Raw genomic sequence first — 19433 nt, forward strand, 5'->3', positions numbered from 1 at the left:
CAGTAAGCATGATGATACAGCATGAACTGTCAGTGTAGGTGTCATATACAGGTAATGGTTATATGCACAGTAGGCGAAATCATGACAAAAGTAAATTGGAAATTATGTCTTTATTCTACCAAATCAGTCTTTCTGAACAGTTACAGCTAAATACAAAGTATGGCATCACAACTCACAGCTAATCACATAGTAACTACAGTATATCTAAATTATATGGCTTACAAGGCATTTGGTCAATACTGGTGTCTCAGAATTACAATTACTTTAATATATTGCAACATTCAAATAGCATTGGCAGTTGTTACAAGTTATGAGTGTATTTTAGATTTTCATTCAGGGTATGACTTTAGTCTTTTAGTTTATATATACATACATTTGATTTGTAGAACGCAGGGAATATCTAAATCTTTACCCATATCTTATTTAACCACATTTTTACTTTTTTGGTACACTTTTTGTGACTATTCTTCAGTTCCGTCACTATGTATGGATTTATTAAAATAACTATCACATCTCAAAGACAAAAATGTATTGAATATCCTGGGTGTACAAATATTTGGCAGAAATTTAAGTTGACTATGAATGATACTTCAGTAATGTCATTTCTAACAGCACTGAGTTACTACAATCATGTACTTACTTACGATTGGTCTCAATTCAATATGTTCAAATAACCCCCAAAAATATACACACATATAAGGCATTGAAAGGCATAGCAGCAAAATATATCAGTTGACCGTACAAGTAATGGAGTAACTTCACAAACTGACGCTCTCATTATAAGCGTTGTATTGATAATGATTTGTAATACTGACATTTCTAAAGAAATGTGCGTAGCCTCAATTCACAGAACATCAATGGCTTGTGTACATTTCTTTTGCAACATAAACTATAAAGCAGGAAATATCTATCATGTATTCACACTAAAAGATAAAGCTGTATTTATGACAGTAATTCACAAATTGAAATATATATATATATAGATGTTTTTTTTAACTTTCATTTCAGCTCTAATGATGGGAGTATGAAAAAAGAAAGTGCTTTAGCTTGCTGAGAGCATGGCGTTTTAAAATCCAATACAGTTATTAGGTTGGACTTTGGACCTTGTGATGAACTCAGTGTTCACACAAATAAAATTGCAGATACACATTATAAAAGGAATGTTTTTCCTTGTGGAATGTCTTTTGTGCGTCCATAGCAAATAAGTGATTGTCCCTATGATTGTCCAATTACTGGGTTGTTGCTACTATCAACGCTTAAAGCAGCCTACATGGCAAAGCCCTAAGCTGTGGGCTAATCGAAACCATGAACAACGTAATGAAACTCCACCTACATGCATCAAACTTCAGTCCGTCTGGACAGTAGAATTTAGGCAGCATCAGTATGGTCCATTGGTATGGTCGAGGTTTACGCAAGAAGTAGGAAAACAACGGGTTTGTGGAGGATACAGTGAAGGTGGGCTGGTCGGGGTTCAGCTGAAGTCTCGGTTGGTGAGGACCATGGGGGCCGCCAGGGTCCAGACGTACAGGGCCAAACACACCCAGCTGGAGGTGATCTTCACCCACACCGCTGGCCACTTACTGCTCATGGTACTGTAATCTGCCTCGGGGCTGCCGGCACCACAAGAAACAAAATACAAACAACTAGGAGTTAGTCATCAGATTCATGAGCTGAAAGCATAGAAAGCTGATTGAAGAGTTGTGTGTATTTCCTATGTATAGCACTGATTCACTTTACACACTAGCCATCTGGATCATGTGATTGGTCATGTGACCAGGGGTTACATGTATTTAAAGATGGTGTCTTTGTATGTTATTTCATGTCTGAAGAAGAGCCTTAGCTCGAAACGTCACATTGGGGACTTGTCCAATAAATTGTTTAATGGGAGCTACAGTGTGCGGACCTTCTCTTCTTTGAATCTCGACCTCTTCTGGCCCTGCACTAGCCTCAACGCGAGACTAATCAGTCATTCTTCCTTCATGCCAGTGCCGAAGTTTTTAGGTGCTCCACAGCGCCGGATGTATCGGTTCGGTGCTCAGTGGTTGGGAGGGTGTAGTAGTGCAGCTTACAATTTTGAGCATCGGCTCCGCCGTGTGAAAAAGTGCTCGGTACTGGAAACTACGCACTATTTGGGAGTGCCAGGGAAGCGTTACCTTGGATAACAACATTGTCTCGGAGGTAGGTACAGTTTGATTGCGATTGATATAGCGTGTATATCGCGTGCAGCCACTTAGCCGGCGTTGCAGTGGCTGAGGGGACCAACGCATCCGAGACTCTGAAGGAAGAATGACTGAAGAGTCTCGCGTTGAGGCTCAGTGGCCTTGTGGTTTGAGTGTCCGCCCTGAGACTGGGAGGTTGTGTTCGATCCCCGGGCCGAGTCATACCAAAGACTATAAAAATGGGACCCATTGCCTCCCTGCTTGGCACTCAGCATTAAAGGGGTGGAATTGGGGGGTTAGATCACCAAATGATTCCCGAGCGCGGCACTGCTGCCGCTCACCGCTCCCCCAGGGGATGGGTCAAATGCGGAGAACAAATTTCGCTCACTCAGGTGTGTGACAATCGTTGTGACTTTACCTTTACCTGAGGCTGGCCCTGCACCTGCCTTGAAGGTTTGTGCACGTGTGCAACTGCTTTTTACCTTCTACTTTTTTGCTTGAAATTAGGAAAGGGGCGAGTACTGACCTGTACCAGTTGGTGAGGGTCATCATGATGTAGAGCGAGGCCAGAAACAGCATGAAGTGGAAGAAAGAGTAGCTGTACTGGACCATGTCCCTCTCGTTGTCCTCCACCCGCCTGGGTCCACTCGCCTCCTCTGAGAGGTCTGAGCTGCTGCCGCTGCTCTCGTCCAGGATCTCTGCGTCTTTGGAGGCCATGGTCAGCTTGTTCACCTGGCTGGTGTTGGACGAGCGAATGCTGTGACCAAAACAGGATCAAAATAGATACGTCCGATTAGAAGCCGACCGTTCTGTTCACTGAATCACAGGATACGCTCAAATCGACCGATAGAACAAGAAACAGTGGACGTGACAGAACGTCAGTTCTCCAATGATTGCTCCTCCCAGTCCCTACCTGGAGTAGAGGATGCACAGGACAAATATAGCAAGTCCTACGATGCTCTGGGCGTCCCACCACTGCAGGTAAGGTGCCGTCAGGACGGGTCCCTCGCTGCTGCCGATGATCACCACGGCCGTCTGGTTCTCGATCTCCAGAGGGGCCAGTGTGGGGGCAGCGATCTGCTGGAAGATGCTCAGCAGGCTGGGGTTGCATGTCCGGTCTGATGGGGTGGAGGGGTAGACGGCGCCCCCATGGGAGAGAGAGGAGGGGGGGAATGCGAAATGTTTTAATTTACAGCTGTTTAAGCTTGAATGATGGTGTATTGATTGTATTAGAAAATAATGAAACGTAATACTCCCACTTGAGAAAAATGCATGTAAGAACGACACGTGACATCTGTGAAACTGGCTTGAAAATGATATTTAAACCGTTGCATATGAACAGTAATGCTTTTTGTATGGGGGGATTAATTACCTAGAGCTTGTTCCAGTGCTGTGGGACAGGCAACTAATTGGAGTCCAATAGTAGCCAGTGCATTTTGAAAAGCAGAAACTATTCTTTCAGAGTCTTTAAATGCCTCGTCACTTTGCATATTTCAAGCAAGCAGCAAAAGCTCTTACCAGGCTCATTGGTCATAGCAGACCAGGTCAGATACATGGTGTACAAGGTCATGACGGAGGACTGTAGCAGACCGGATCGTGGTTGAGAGTCCTGGGGACAGATATTATAGATTGAGACACATTGATCCTAATTTGGAAATCCAACAAGAGATATATCCCAACCATTTACCCATTGTAGAGATCATCACAATATGACGTTTTGTCTATTTCATGCACCATTACTGTGCAGGGCAAAACAATCCTAGTCTGTTGATTTAATGGTGTGAATATTTGTAATCCATAATGACATCCCTCATTTTGAAAATGTCGTTTCTGTCTTGTACCTGTATTTTAGGCAGGACAGAGATCACAGAGGCCCCGATGCAGAGCAACATGTTGAAGCTGATGAAGAACTTGTTGATGAGGCAGCCCTCAGGCTTGGTGTAGAAGACGAAGAACAGCACCACAGCAATAAACGACATGATGTAGTTGAAGATCGTTACCACCAGCAACGCTAAGAAGATAGAGAGCAGAATAAAGTAAACATCATAAACATCATAAACTTATTTGATTCCCACTGGGATAACAGAGCCCTAAGTCACATCCATCCACCCACCCCCACCGATTACTACACTGGACAAATAGGACATATATATTATATTGGATTTTAGTGCTTTAGAGTCACTGCATCACATTACATGGAATCTATTGAAATAAAACATGGATTTTCCATAAACATATTGATATCAAATAGCACTAAAATCCAATATAAATAGGTATGTCATATTTATCCAGTGTAGTAATCATTTCTGGTATTGATTTGGAGTCAGCCGGTCACATTACATGGAAGCTAGTGAAATAAAAAATTATTTCATATATATATTATTTTTATTATAAAAAAAAAGAGATAAAAAGCACTAAAATCCAATATAAAAAGGTGAATTCCATGACTTTTCCAAAACGTTCAAGGATTTTTGACTAATTCAATGACTTTTCCAGGCCTGGAAAAACAAGATTCTGAAATTCCACGACTTTTCCAGGTTTTCCATGACCGTGGGAACCCTGAAACAGATTCCCCCTGGGACCACTGAACCCAATGGCATCTCTTGCACACACGGGCCTTCACAAAGCGGCTCAGTGTCTGATCCAGAGTCTGAACGACCCACCTGCATACCAGCCCCGGCCGTTGCCCTTCTCCATCTTGTCCACCCAGGACTCGTTCCAGGAGTGGGCGAAGTCCACCAGCAGCACCAGCTGGATCAGGATGAAGAAGAACGCTCCAGCGACGCCCACTCCAAACCACACTGCAACAACAGAGAACACGGTACACACTCGCACACCCATTCATCGTTCATGTATCATCAAAACCTTTTTGTTCTGAATGACCAAGGATTTTAATTGTTTGTTTGATGAAAATAAAAAATATTAAATTCTTACTTTGAGTAAAAGGCCCTTCTGGAATATAAAAGGCACCGACTGTAACGGCAACCATGGCAGCAATCTTAAAGAACCAAAATCTGGGGGGAACAAATTGTGACACACATGTGCATGTAATGTAAATTAAACTGAAGCAAGGAAAGGGCTGTGTCTTTCCAAAATGGTTTATTATATGCTCTCGGAAAGATACAAGCTCTTTGTTTGAATAGTGAAGCCGAGGGGGAAAATGATATAAATGTGATTATCAGTGCAAAAACAAATAGTGGATAGAGCATTGAAAATGTACCAATTGGGGTTCTATGTGTAAGTTTCACATGTCCAGAACAGAACATAAAGATGTGCTAAACAAGTTGCACAAAAGATTCTGTACTTTTCCCTTCTACAAAAAGATACACGCTCAAAGAAGTATACTTCATGCATATATATATACAGTATGATTAAAGCATCATTTCTTACACCGTAAATAAGCAATACATGTGATTTACAAAATAAAACATAGGTAATCATGGCGCTTGTTATATGTTTTTCTATTGTCAGTGTATCAAAAACATATCATCACACACACACACAGAATTCCTAAAGCATTACTTCTATGCAGAGCACTGAAAGACATTTGACACAGTCAAATGGCAAAAACAAAACAAAACAAGAGAATCTTCCATAGGCAGATTTAATGTGTTCTGCATGCTGAACCAATTTCAATCGGCTGTTAGTTATACAAAATCGATTCAAATGCTTCATTATGTGACTATGTCACATACACGCTTGCAATCTGTCACATTTTGAAATCTGCTCCTTCGAGCAGCGGTTGAGACATATTCACTTTTAGAGAAGCGAGCTTTGGACCGAAAGCCAACTTGAATTCAGGCATGCTGGCAAAGTGTATGTGGGTAAAGTGAATGAATTACACACAATGTCCTACCAGTACTGAGGTGTCTTCCATCTTTTTATCTTTTTTTTTTTTCAAATCTAAGGCAACTGACTCCAATGTCATTCTTCAAAGGGGATAGGTCTAAATCTTTTAATCAGATCACAGGTGGACAATACTGGGATCCTGGATTAATAGAGGTTAAAAATATAGATAGGACCTGGTGATGGGTGCTTACCCGTTATGGATGGCAGCGCGGGGGTCTCTGCTGTGCTTGACGTTGATCATAGTGACGGCTAACGCCAGGAAGCACATGGCCATGCCAAAGCACACCCGGTACACGGCCTTGTAGCCCACGAACATTTCGCAGTTGACGTCAGCTCGCAGACCAGGGACAGAAGAGCCGGCACCATCTTCACAGAAGCCCGGAATCTACAGTCAATCACAGGAGTGAACATCTAGTATGCGTCTATCTATCTATATTCAATCAGTCAACACGGTCCAGCCGAGGAGGATCTTCCCTTCACGGAGGTTTTGAGCATGCAGTATTGGATTAGATCAGATTATAACCATGTCTCTTTGCGGATTAGGCTTGGCTTTGAAAACAACACCTACTACATGTTACCTGACTTTCTTTCCTCTTCAGTCTGATTCTTCTAGTCTTGCTTTTGTGTGTTTTTTATTTAATATAGTCTTTTCTGATCCGCCCCGATTGGCCAATTCCCCCTGCCGTCCCCGGGCGTTGCTCCACCCCCCTCTGCTGATCTGTGCAGTCGTCAGCCGCTTCTTTTCACCTGACAGCGAGGAGTTTCCCTGCCAGGACATAGTATGTGGGGGAGGATCACGCTATTCTGCTATATGCTGCTATCTCGGCCAGGCTTCTCTTGAAAAAGAAAGAGGTCTTTGTATCTCAATGGGACCGACCTGGTTAAATAAAGGTTAAATATTTAAAACTAACAGGGGGAGGGCCAGCTTCATTCCCTCTGCTGTTAGGCTCCTTAACAAACATAGCCCCCGCTAACCCCCCCGCCCCCCTCCGTCAGGAAAACCTGGCCCTGTTGTGTGCTACCCCCCCCCCCCCCCTTTTTTTAGGTAGGCATACAGGTGCACAGAACTTTTAGAACTTTTAGAGTCATATATGTATTTTTTTTTGTGATATTTTGTATGCTGTGATCCTTTTTATATATTGTCTTGTTTCGCTGTACTGACCTTAACAAAGTGAATTTCCCTTGTGGACAATAAAGTACAACTTGACTTGAAATAAAAAATAAATAAAAATAAAAATCCCCCCAGTTCCCCCCCCCCCCCCCCCCCCCCCCCCCACAACAGGCGACCCCACCGACCAGAGGAGGCACTAGTGCAGCGACCAGGACACATAATCCGGCTTCCCACCCACAGACACGACTAATTGTGCCTGTGTGGACGCCCGACCAAGCCGGAGGCAACATGGGGGCTGATCAAGAGCGTTCTCTTTACTTTCATCGTTCGACAAGCCAATCATAAGCGAGTGAGTCATGGTTTTGAGCAAAGAGAAAAAGGCTAATCCAAAGTGACTCATTCTTGTTAGGCCCCTCGATGTTCTTCTCGCCATCGTACCCGTTTGAGCTGCTGGTCCACGCCTGGCGACAGCATGACGCAGGCGATGACGGTCCCCAGCAGCAGGATGAAGGCGTAGATGACTCGGGTCACCGTGGAGTTCCTGCTGTTCGGACAGCATCTGCAGATCAGACACGTAGCGCTGCTGCACAGGCACGGCACCTGGGGAGACGGAGACACACACACACACACACACACATCAGCTCTCTGAAAAACACCTTGGGAGAGACACACACATCACCTCTCTGACACACACACACACACACACACACACACACACACACACACACACACACACACACACACACACACACACACACACACACACACACACACACACACACACACACACACACACACACACACACACACAACCTCTCTGAAGAACAGAGAGTCCCCTGAAGCCTGACTTGGCATGTGTAGGCATACACTGAGTGTTTAAATCAGTGATATAATGAGGTGCACTGCAAGCCCATCTTAAGGCCTTATGAGTATAGGACTTTATAATCACAAGTCACGTTGTTACAGGAAACCAGTAGAGAGACCAGGATGTTAGGTGGTTTCTGGTGTGCAGATACTGGGAGGCGTGGAGAAGAAGCACCTAATCTCGCAGATACTTGATGTGAAAACATGTTGTTTTGAATATCGCCTTCATGTTGCTGTTCAGCTCCCCAGATCTGCAGCTGAAAAGGAATCCGTCTTACCAGCCAAAGTTACTGAGTGTTTCTTTCTAATAGAATGGATGCTGAAGAATAAGTGCACAGAATGTTTTCTATCATTTAATCTAGTGGTAAAATTTGAGGTTACAGCATGGCAGTATTTGTTCGACCCCTGGCAACAATCTGGGTTTCTCATGTGCCCCCCAGGAAAAATAATTGTCCACCCCTGCTTTTATAGCCTATTCATTTAGCTGTGGTGCCCCTCCACACGTGCTAAATTGCCCTTGCAGCTATAGAAAGATGTGAGATCAGATGAATCAGATTACTGTGGGGAAACTCAACTGGGTCATCACAGCAGCAGAGAATAAGATATCATGTAGATACTAGGACACATTGTGAGCCCTGAAGGTAAAAAATAAAAAATAAATAAAAAAACAGCAAAAATAAATAAATCACAAAACATAATGAAAGTTCGTCATCTGGTGTTACGGTACACCCCAAAGAAATAACATTTACTGTCGTAATTACAGCACATTTGTCCAAAAATAGTGACACACACATTACATATCCATAAGACCTTCTCAAACGGATCCTGGAAAGAGCTCAGGAGGAGCAAACCAAATGACCACCACCACATGATCTACAAAAGGCTCTACAAGAAACACTATATGGGAAGAGACACTAATATTGATTTAACTGTCCTAGACTGTTCTACTCCACTTTAAAATGAACAGAGGGTTGGGCACCTTGGTTGGTGGCTCACCTGGTAAAGCATGTACCATAACGGTGCCTTAGTCCTTCCCGTGGCCGGCCCGGGTTCGGATCCCACACGTTGCCCCATGTCATCCCCTCTCTCTCCCTAGTCCCTACCTTTCCTGTCTAACTACTGTCCTGTCCTGTCCAATACAGGTCTAAATGCCCCAAAAAGTAAGTCCAAGCTCTAGATAAGTTTCACTTTCATGTAAAAGAAACGGCAAAGCCTTTGACTCAAATGGTCCATGAATTAGCTGCTATCTACACAGTGTAGACTACACTGTGTCCCGCACAGCCTCGGCTGCACTGAGTGACTTGAGTGGAGAGATAAGGCGGCCTGGAAGATCGTAAACAAGTTAATACCCCAGACAGACACAGGCAAGGTCAGCTTAGAACAAACCTGGCACTTGACCAAACATGTCATGCAATTGTGACCGGTCCTGACCTACAACCTGGGCAAGCTGAATCACGATGCTAGCAGCTGAGCTAGGGCTCCTCTTGATTTGCACTATATATTGCAAACTATGCAGGAATCAAGAGATTTTTTTCCCTACCTCGGTTCATGTATGCAAAAATCAGGTTAAATAATCAAATTCATGTCCATCTCATTGAACCAAATGGGAATGTCAGGTCACAGGTGTGATATCAAACAAATATTCCTACCATCCCTCATTTTACGAGTTTTTATTTAAAATTATCATAAAGTCAATTAAATAAGAAATGTGTGTAAACAATATTAAAATATCTTACCATCGTGATATGACTGAATTATCGCCTGGCCCCTTTGAATAACAGAGGTGGCCATAACCAATCAAATATTCCCACAGTAGGCTAATACAATATCACTTTCAACTCAATCCCTAATCTGATCAAATGCACCATCATCTCCCTCCCAAACCTCGATATTGTTCCACATTAATACATGCTGGTATTAATGCCTGTCTGTCTCCATAATGTTGACTAAACCTTTTTCTGGACATAGCAGTTGTTTTTGTATTATGACAAGGAAACAAAGCAAGAGTTAATCCGATTAATCACGTGTACGCAGATGACTAAGTGTGTTTCTATTAACCCTTGCTGTATGTTCAATGTGTGAGTATACTGGCCTATACATGTTAGGCGTCCAACATATTTAACAGTAGTTAACAATCTAATCTAATCTAATAATATTTTAAAGTGCTCCAGTAACAAAGTCCAGCACTGTAAATTAGATAGATAACGTTATACATCGGCTAACATCAAAACAGACGTCAGAACTCTGTCTCTTAACAGAACTCTGTAAGGGCAGGCTCGAAAAATGAAACGTGAATATAACCCTGATGTTAACGTGTGTTTGCTGGACGCCAATCAAAAACGTATTATCATCAATCAACCTCAGGGACTGAAGATGCGAGGCGAAAATCACGCCAATCTCCATTCTAAAATCTGGATATTTAAGGTGGCCTCATGTCGGCATGCATGCATCTCTTCTGAAAAGTGTTTAGGTTCCAATAAATATATTTCCCACATTATTCCGCTTAAAAACACGCTATGCTGGGCTAACGTTATGCCGAATTCACCAGTAAACCCTAATGATTGGTGAAAACGTTATAAGTTAAAGTAATGTTCTAGCCTATATTTAATAAACTGATAAACAAGGGGAAATCGGAGTAACTTATCATATGAGAGACAACACTCGGCTGTGGGGAACCTGTTGCTACCGTTACTCCTCATGACATCACCCCCCTATCTTGCAATCTTAACGAACACTCTTCAGTGTGTTTGATATTAAATAATGGCACACACACATCGTATTTTAAAACAAAACGTACCCAGCTTGCGACAGAAAAGGCCCCCAGGACAGCTCCCATGACTGTCCTTTGACAGAAGCGGACGCCTCTATTCGTAGATCCGTTTTCTTCCTTCCGTCACTTCTCTGCCCCTCCAGGTTAGATTACAGTCGTCAATACTGGACAAATCTAATGTTTAGACTTTCAGAGCACTAAACAGGACACGAATAACGTAGTCAACAGTTACTACAGTTACTATAACCCTCTAGATGTGAATATTCACGCTACTTCCTTCGTCAACCTGTGGTACTCAATCGTGTCTTGAGGATTTTTCTCCACTCCAGTGCGTGGTGCGTCATGTAGGATGATGTCATTACGTTGAGAGCGTTCCTAAAAAAAAGGCCGCGCATTCGAGAGAAAAAAGGTCGCGCATTCGAGGGATTTTCTTCCAAAGGTGTTTGGTTCATACCTGCCAAATTGGGCTGTGAAAAAGAGGGAGATTTTTTGGCGTATCCTCAACGTACCCCCCCCCCCCCATATAACTCTACACCACAAATTCATATAAATACAATGATGTAAAGTCTAAGTACATCACTTTTAAATTAGTCTTACATTCATAGCTCACAGTAAAATAATGATCAAATTAGATTAAACAAACATAGAAAATGTACAAAGGATGTGTCCAAAAGTCAGCATCTAAAATTTACATCACAAAAAATGAAAAGTATGGCCTGGCATTTGCCTTCCTGACGTGCTGAACTTATTGCCTCAAGATGAAGTTGTCAGGCAAACTCAAACGGTTTAAAGCAAAAATGACACCGTCCTGTGATTTGATTGAAAAATGTAAAATAATATAAGCTACTAATCACAACCGGAACCTGAGTGTGGCAGATGAGTAGCTAGCAGATGAGATGTGTGGATGAAATCAGACCTGGGGACCGAACAAGGGTATTGCACTTAAAATATTGCACTTTCTTGAGCAATCCACCAGGGGTCGGCCAAGAGACATGAACTGTGTTCGAAATGGTTCACTCTAGTGAAGCAAATTGATATTCTGTCACAAACACACTAGGCTAGTCCACTATTTCTATAACAGTTTCGAACAGGGCTAGTGCGCAGCTGCCAACATCTTCCTCAATTCTCATAACCAAGAGCCTCAGCCAAGAAGTTTACACAACTGAATATGACACATATTATAGGGGAGGATGTGTAAGCATTAGGCCTACAGGCATTTTCACTTTTTCTCAGAGGATGCTGCAATGTCATCGAGCTTTTTAGGCATTCAACAAACTTGGTGTAATTTAGCCAGCTCAAACCTTAATGAAACAGGCGAATATATCAAGGTGAAAAATAAAGTGAAAAGTAAAAAGTAGTGAAAAGTAGGTCTATATCTGACTTTATATTTTACTGCAAATAAAGGAGCTTTTAGGATTTCTTCATTTTCCTGTCATTAATCAGGCATTCACAAAGACGGCTTTGACGCAGTCAGCGATCACTTTTTTCCTGGTTACAACTGCAAGAGCAACAAACGCCATAGGTAGCCTATCTGGAAGGGAACTTCTGTCTTCTCATTTTCAGTGCCAACAGAAGACCTTTTAAAAAGTCGAAGTATTTTGTCAGTAGGCTATTTACTTTCTGGCTTGTTGATCTGTTCATACCACTTCTGCTCCTCATGTTTGGCGATGGCATATTCAAAATCTCAAAGATTTCAGGGAGTACAGCACCTGTCAAAAAGCTTTTACAGAATGAATATTGAGACATTTTTCTTTGTGTTTGCCAGCTCAGCGGACCATTAAAAATACATGCTTGCAAAGTCTGTTATCAGACATTTTACACCACATGTGTCAGTTGTTGAAAATCATAGTCTCTGTCAGTACATGTAGTTTTCCAGGCCATATCTCTTGGCAGCATTTGGGGTGTATACAGTATATCTCTACACTCAGCTAGTAGCGAAATGCACGATTAAAAACAGCATTGAATGATTTTTTAACCCCACACTGCTGCCCCATAAGTTATATTTAAATAACTATGTGTAACACTGGGGGGAAATGTGAAGAAAAGATTTTGAGAATTTGAAGAACAGATGGATTGAACATTCATGTTTAGTCTCCCTTCCTCTAACAGACAAGGTCCAATATCATTTGTCTTCATGGCTAGATCGTCTAGCCTGGTATCCAGCACCAAATTAATCCTTCACAAATTTGATTAAGAGGGGCTGGACACCAGGCTAGTAATCATTCAGAATTTATCTATCTATCTATCTATCTATCTATCTATCTATCTATCTATCTATCTATCTATCTATCTATCTATCTATCTATCTATCTATCTATCTATCTATCTATCTATCTATCTATCTATCTATCTATTTAGGGGCGGCTGTAGCTCAGGAGGTAGAGCAGGTTGTCCACTAATCACTTTGGATAAAAGAGGTCGGTGGTTCAATTCCCGGCTCCTCCAGTCTGCATGTCAAAGTGTCCTTGGGCAAGATACTGAACCCCAACTTGCTCCTGATGCTGTGCCAGCACCCTGCGTGGCAGCCTGCCGCCATCGGTGTATGAATGGGTGAATGTAGGCTACCTACTGATTGTAAAGCGCTTTGGATAAAAGCGCTATATAAATGCAGGCCGTTTACCATTTATCTATCTATCTACCCACCCACCCATCCATCTATCTATCTAATTATTTGTTTGTTTGTTTGTTTATTTTTTATATCTGTGAATAGTAAAATTGTCCTATGTATGTTTGAATCATATGGAATTTAACTATTAATGTATGGTTTATTTATTATTACCTGGAACCAGGGATAATTCATATAAACACATTTTGCTTATTTAATGCTGCCTAAGGTCTCTACCTAGGGATATGCATGTAAAGCCCTTTCTTCCATGTAATATGCAACATGTAACCTGTCATATGCAATATGTCATAATGTAACATGTTGTATGCAACAATTGGCTCTTGGCAATGATGATTACATCAGAACCTCGACGTCTGGACGACATTGAGGGTGTGAGATCAACTTCATTCCCGTTAGTGTTATGTCACAATCGATAACGTTACAGGATGTACGTGAATTGATGTTGCAAGCACAAAGGACTGATGATGTGAGATGTTGCTGAGATTTTGCCCAAGTTCCCCATAACAGATTTGAAGCATGGTGTAGCTTACAGCATGGTGTAGCTTACAGCATGGTGTAGCTTACAGCATGGTGTAGCGTACAGCATGGTGTAGCTTACAGCATGGTGTAGCTTACAGCATGGTGTAGCTTACAGCATAGTGTAGCTTACAGCATGGTGTAGCTTACAGCATGGTGTAGCTTACAGCATAGTGTAGCGTACAGCATGGTGTAGCTTACAGCATGGTGTAGCTTACAGCATGGTGTAGCTTACAGCATGGTGTAGCTTACAGCATAGTGTGCTGCTGACCCAAAGGTTTATGCGCAAAATATCAGCCATTGATGCAAAAGGCATTTGAGATTCCTGCCCCCGCCTGAAGTCCAAGCAGGTGACACCTACAGGCAAAGGGAACAGTGGACGTGCCTCACTGTAAGCAGGTGACACCTACAGGCAAAGGGAACAGCTGACGTGCCTCACTGTAAGCAGGTGACACCTATACGGGCAAAGGGAACAGTGGACGTGCCTCACTGTAAGCAGGTGACACCTACAGGCAAAGGGAACAGCTGACGTGCCTCACTGTAAGCAGGTGACACCTACAGGCAAAGGGAACAGCTGACGTGCCTCACTGTAAGCAGGTGACACCTACAGGCAAAGGGAACAGTGGACGTGCCTCACTGTAAGCAGGTGACACCTACAGGCAAAGGGAACAGCTGACGTGCCTCACTGTAAGCAGGTGACACCTACAGGCAAAGGGAACAGAGTGGACGTGCCTCACTGTAAGCAGGTGACGCCTACAGGCAAAGGGAACAGCTGACGTGCCTCACTGTAAGCAGGTGACACCTACAGGCAAAGGGAACAGCTGACGTGCCTCACTGTAAGCAGGTGACACCTACAGGCAAAGGGAACAGCTGACGTGCCTCACTGTAAGCAGGTGACACCTACAGGCAAAGGGAACAGTGGACGTGCCTCACTGTAAGCAGGTGACACCTACAGGCAAAGGGAACAGCTGACGTGCCTCACTGTAAGCAGGTGACACCTACAGGCAAAGGGAACAGCTGACGTGCCTCACTGTAAGCAGGTGACACCTACAGGCAAAGGGAACAGCTGACGTGCCTCACTGTAAGCAGGTGACACCTACAGGCAAAGGGAACAGTGGACGTGCCTCACTGTAAGCAGGTGACACCTACAGGCAAAGGGAACAGCTGACGTGCCTCACTGTAAATCCTTATTGTGTTAGATTTTCCTGTTTATAGCACAATCCTGATCTGATTTGCACGCCAGAGGAAGCCTTGCTATTTGCTCTAATGACTCATTCCTCCTAACAAACCTGGAAATGGCACATTTGTTACAATGACAGAGCAGGCTGAGGGTTCAAGAGGGCCATTAACTGAACTTTTGCCCTGATGTCCCACCTTCCAGTCTTGTTTCATTTTTCTAGCATTACGAGTGACAGGATGCGGAGCTCCGCTATTGTTTGAATTCCAAGGAAATCTGTTTGGAGGTTGACAGCAGATGTATTTATTTTTCAGTAAAGATGTGTTTTGATAAGAAATCACGCAATAACTTTCACTTTCCATCACCATTATAGGCTAGGTGTGTGTGGAATTTCCATGGTCAGGAAGATTTAGGATTTGGCCATTGCAGATTATCTTCTCTCCCTTATACAATCTGTAGGCTATACTGTACAATCTGTATACTTGCAAGGACATTTGTTTTCAATTGAGTTCAGCTCAGGCCATAAATTTGCATGTTTGTGGTCAGCCAACCCTTTCCTGAACGCTGTCTCACACACATGCACACGCACGCACGCACGCGCGAGCGAGCGAGCGCGCACACAGCTTTCGGGAAAGGGGTCGGCTGAGTGACCACAAACACAAGTTCGCTGGAACTTGTGAACAAAGTTCACAGAATGTTTAGAGAGAGACGTGGATTTCAAAGGATGGCAGAATATGGCTGCGATTAGCAAATAAATATCCTTGAACTGTCGCCCATGGAATCAATTCCTGCGAGCCTCAAAGGGAAAAGTGCAATAAATGATAAGTGAAGTCTAGAACACTGGACAAGCACTACATAAATTGTTTAGAGAGACTGGCACAAATACCAGCAGCAGTGTCCAGAGGAATTCTGTCAGCGGCCTGTGAAGTTAGCAGAGGAGAGAGAAAATCAACAGAAGAAGTCAACCTCTGCAGACCCGCAGCTCCATTTTTGGACATTTTGAAATTCTACATTTTTGGCCATTTGGGCCTTCTACATTTTTTGGCATTTGGACATTTTGGGCTAATGGCGTTCCACATACATTTTGCAAATATAGCCTAAGATCTGAAAATGGCACGGGAAGAACATAATTATCTTATCGTATAATGACGAGAGTTGCACAACCATCACAACAGTATAGCTGATTCTTGCAGCTGTGCTTTGTTCTAGTCAGTAATCAGCGTCAGTTATTTATATGAGTGAACGTCATGCTCAGTTGTAGCACTACTTCCTCTTTCACATGATACCCTGATCTGTGTTTGGGGCGAAAAAGACAAGCTGTTATTTGCAGTAAGTCAGAACTCATTTGTGATTCCTAACCTTTGTGCTTATATCTGGTTATGTTCTCATCTCCAAATATAATGCCAAAGTGACTTGTCTTAGATTATGGAATATGAACAGATACAATCATTTTTTTAATGGCCCAGGCAGCATTTATTCCATTATTGACCTTACATTTGTCACTTCAAATACTGAGTACACTTCTGCTGCCGTGGCACTTGAGATTTGTTTGTTTTTCAAGCTTTCCATAGTCAATACACATGAGTTTGAATCCCAGCTCTTGCTGCAGATAACAAAAACAGAGACAAGTGCCTCTTTCAAAGTCCTTACCACATTGATCCTCTATTATATAATAGACAGTTATAACAAAGCCATTGCAAAAATATATCATATTCTTTACAGTACAAATATAGTGCAATACATCACAAATCATGATACAAAAAAAGTCCCTGGCAATACATAACCACAGCATGTTGCATTTTCCTTTTGCCAAAAGGGGTCTGCACTGTTGGTAGTTAATGACATGATGTCAGCTTTGAAGCTTACAATGACAATAATAATCAGTGAGAATAGAGAAAGTGCAAAATATGAACATCAGTTTGTGGTACAATACCGTGGACATCAGCTGGGAAGGCAAGATATGGCTTGTTTGTATGGCTTTGGTCATTAGAATGGAGAGCATCAAATAAACATCCCAACAAATGCATTTGAAACACAGCTGAAAGTTTGATGACCTTCATCAAATAATAATATCTTGTCAGTCGTCATCATCAGTCATTGCTCCACTTTGCCCGCCACAATATTAGTCTATAAAAGTTTCGGTTTGCAAGACAAGTGCCATTAGATGGCGTGCGGTTGTCTGTCTGTTGCTACCTTGTCAGTTGAGCTGGTGGAAGGTGGCGGTCGGTGACTCTGACTCGGCGGGCTTGCGGTACAGGATGGCTCCCGTCCAGCCAGCCACAGACATCCGGGCCCGTTTAGTGCAATGATGAAACCTCATGAGGAAATCATCATTGCCCACTAAATAGATGAGTGGGTTAATGGCGCTGTTCAGACACACCAGGCCTCGGCTGACCTGGTGGGCGATGTAGATGTCGTCGAAGCTGGCGTGGCAAGTCCCGTCCTGCTTCAAAATCCTCGTCTTCAAATTGAGATTTCGAAAGACGTGGTAGGGGATGAAGCAGATGGTGAAGAGCAGCACCAGAATGATGACCAGCTTCAAGCACCGCTGTTTCAGCAGGGACTCCACGTTGCCTTTTCTGGCCAGGACCACGAGAACGTGTCCGTAACACACCAAAATGATGAGCAAGGGTATGGCGAACCCGGTGATGGTCCAGGCGATGCTGTACGGCAGGTACTTTTTGATCGACTCGTCCGAAGTGGTGTCGAAACAGGCGCCCAATTTGTTTGGAGCAGACTTGTCAAAGAACATATCTGGCAGGATCTGTATGAGCACCAGGAGCCACACCAGAGAGCTTATAGCCACAGAGTGTGCGCTGGTGATTTTGCCCATCACCCTCATGGGGTGCACGATGCCCAGGTACCTGTAGATGCAAAAAGGATCCTTTAAGATATTACATTGACTGCTAAAGAATTTGGAAAGATTTGATCATTCAGATTTATTTTGCATAGATATGGAAGACTTTATAAATAGAAAAATGCAGGCTACAGATGAATGTATTTCATGTGATATATTTTGTGTTGATGGGATGGAATGGATAGCATAATTCAGCTTCTGATCATTCTTGGTTAATTTCACATCCACAAATCTAAATGGTCTGGCTCCAAACTAGGGCTGGGCAATATATCAATAATATATCAATATTGCCATAGGAGACTATATGTATTGCCTTATATTTTGGATATTGTATCATGATATGCATGGCACAAGTGTTGTCTTTTCCTGGTTTTAAAGGCTGCATTACAGTAAAGTGATGTCATTTTCTGAGCTGTTCTACTGTTCTGTTGCCTTTATCCACTAAGTTATTCCACATTAGGTATTTATCAAATTTTTTATTTATCAAAACTATTTTATATTTTGTGAAAACACCAATCAGTCATCCCTACAAGGCCTATTGCGATATCGATATCGAGGTGTTTGATCAAAAAATATTGTGATATTTGATTTTGTCGATATGGAGTAGCCCTACTCCAAACCCTGCTTTCATCGGGTTTGTTGTTGAACTCAAGCAGTATATGGCACCTAATCGAAAATGTACGACTTTAAATCTATTGAAGTACTGTAGTAGACTACTTTTTATTTGAACTCTGAATGGACTTTGGACGGCTGAGGGTGCTCAGAGCATAAAGAATTTCATTGTATTTATACATTGTATTATACATTATGACAAATAAACTAGCTACTTGAACTTGAACTTGAACTTGACTCCTCTGGCTTGGCTTGTACAAACTTGCTCTAATTATTTGATAAATACCTACTACCTCTTTGTTGTTGGAACGTTCTGGAGGGGGGAAAGGTAGCCTACCTGTAGATGCTGATGCAGGTAAGGAAGCCGATACTGCCGTACAGATTGAGGTTGAAGCAGAAGCGGGTCACCAGGCAGAAGGTCTGGCCGAAGACCCACTCGCTCTCGTGCGCGTAATAGCTGACCAGGAAGGGCAGGGTGGCCAGGTAGAGCAGGTCGGCCACCCCCAGGTTCAGCATGAAGATGTTGATGTTGCCCATCTTGGTCCAGCCGGTGCACACGCTCCTCAAGCCCCACAGGTTCGACACGGTCCCGACCACGAACACCACGACGAACACGGTGGGCAGGAAAATGTGCGTAAAGGGCAGGTTGATCCGCTCGCAGGCGGAGACGTTGGCCGCGGGTCCGGAGGGCTCAGACATCTCCCCGCTGGTTCTCAGTCGCTTCTTTGACCCAGACTGCAGCTCGTTTTGACCACGGGAAAATATCAGCCACCCAAACGCGTCTTCACACACCGAGACAGCTGTGCTTTATGACAACAAGCTGCAGCTACTGTAGCCTAACATGCCCGAATGTGAAAGCAAGAAAACGTCCGCCCACTTCCTAACTTTGGGG

At 43.1% G+C, this 19433-nt stretch overlaps 2 protein-coding genes across 2 annotated transcripts; both read right to left on the minus strand.

Annotated features, from left to right (window-relative positions):
* Window positions 1-103: 103 nt before the first annotated feature.
* On the minus strand, window positions 104-11058 carry serinc3 (serine incorporator 3). The gene is made up of 10 exons (XM_083661056.1): window positions 10781-11058; window positions 7558-7719; window positions 6200-6393; window positions 5094-5173; window positions 4823-4960; window positions 4001-4170; window positions 3678-3768; window positions 3073-3277; window positions 2686-2916; window positions 104-1610 (listed from the first exon to the last, which is right to left on the minus strand). Exons 1-10 carry the CDS (start codon window positions 10817-10819, stop codon window positions 1472-1474), a joined length of 1449 nt encoding a protein of 482 aa, XP_083517182.1. The 5' UTR covers window positions 10820-11058; the 3' UTR covers window positions 104-1471.
* A 5479-nt stretch (window positions 11059-16537) lies between these two features.
* LOC310798531 (P2Y purinoceptor 1-like) lies at window positions 16538-19330 on the minus strand. Its single transcript, XM_083661068.1, has 2 exons — window positions 18879-19330; window positions 16538-17936 (listed from the first exon to the last, which is right to left on the minus strand). Exons 1-2 carry the CDS (start codon window positions 19238-19240, stop codon window positions 17270-17272), a joined length of 1029 nt encoding a protein of 342 aa, XP_083517194.1. The 5' UTR covers window positions 19241-19330; the 3' UTR covers window positions 16538-17269.
* Between the last annotated feature and the right edge of the window lie 103 nt (window positions 19331-19433).

The sequence above is a fragment of the Poromitra crassiceps genome, assembly GCF_964638095.1.
Source record: "Poromitra crassiceps genome assembly, chromosome: 25".
Classification (NCBI taxonomy): Eukaryota; Metazoa; Chordata; class Actinopteri; order Beryciformes; family Melamphaidae; genus Poromitra; species Poromitra crassiceps.

Bases quoted from the DNA above. Each gene is read 5' to 3' on its own strand.
- serinc3 (XM_083661056.1), bottom strand. From the start codon at position 10,819: ATGGGAGCTGTCCTGGGGGCCTTTTCTGTCGCAAGCTGG. The intron at 6,394-7,557 runs GTACGATGGCGA...GATTGACTGTAG, and splicing joins TGGACCAGCAGCTCAAACGG to ATTCCGGGCTTCTGTGAAGA. The intron at 4,171-4,822 runs GTGGGTCGTTCA...CTATCTTCTTAG, and splicing joins CGGCCGGGGCTGGTATGCAG to CGTTGCTGGTGGTAACGATC.
- LOC310798531 (XM_083661068.1), bottom strand. From the start codon at position 19,240: ATGTCTGAGCCCTCCGGACCCGCGGCCAACGTCTCCGCCTGCGAGCGG. The intron at 17,937-18,878 runs GTAGGCTACCTT...TTGCATCTACAG, and splicing joins ACCTGCATCAGCATCTACAG to GTACCTGGGCATCGTGCACC.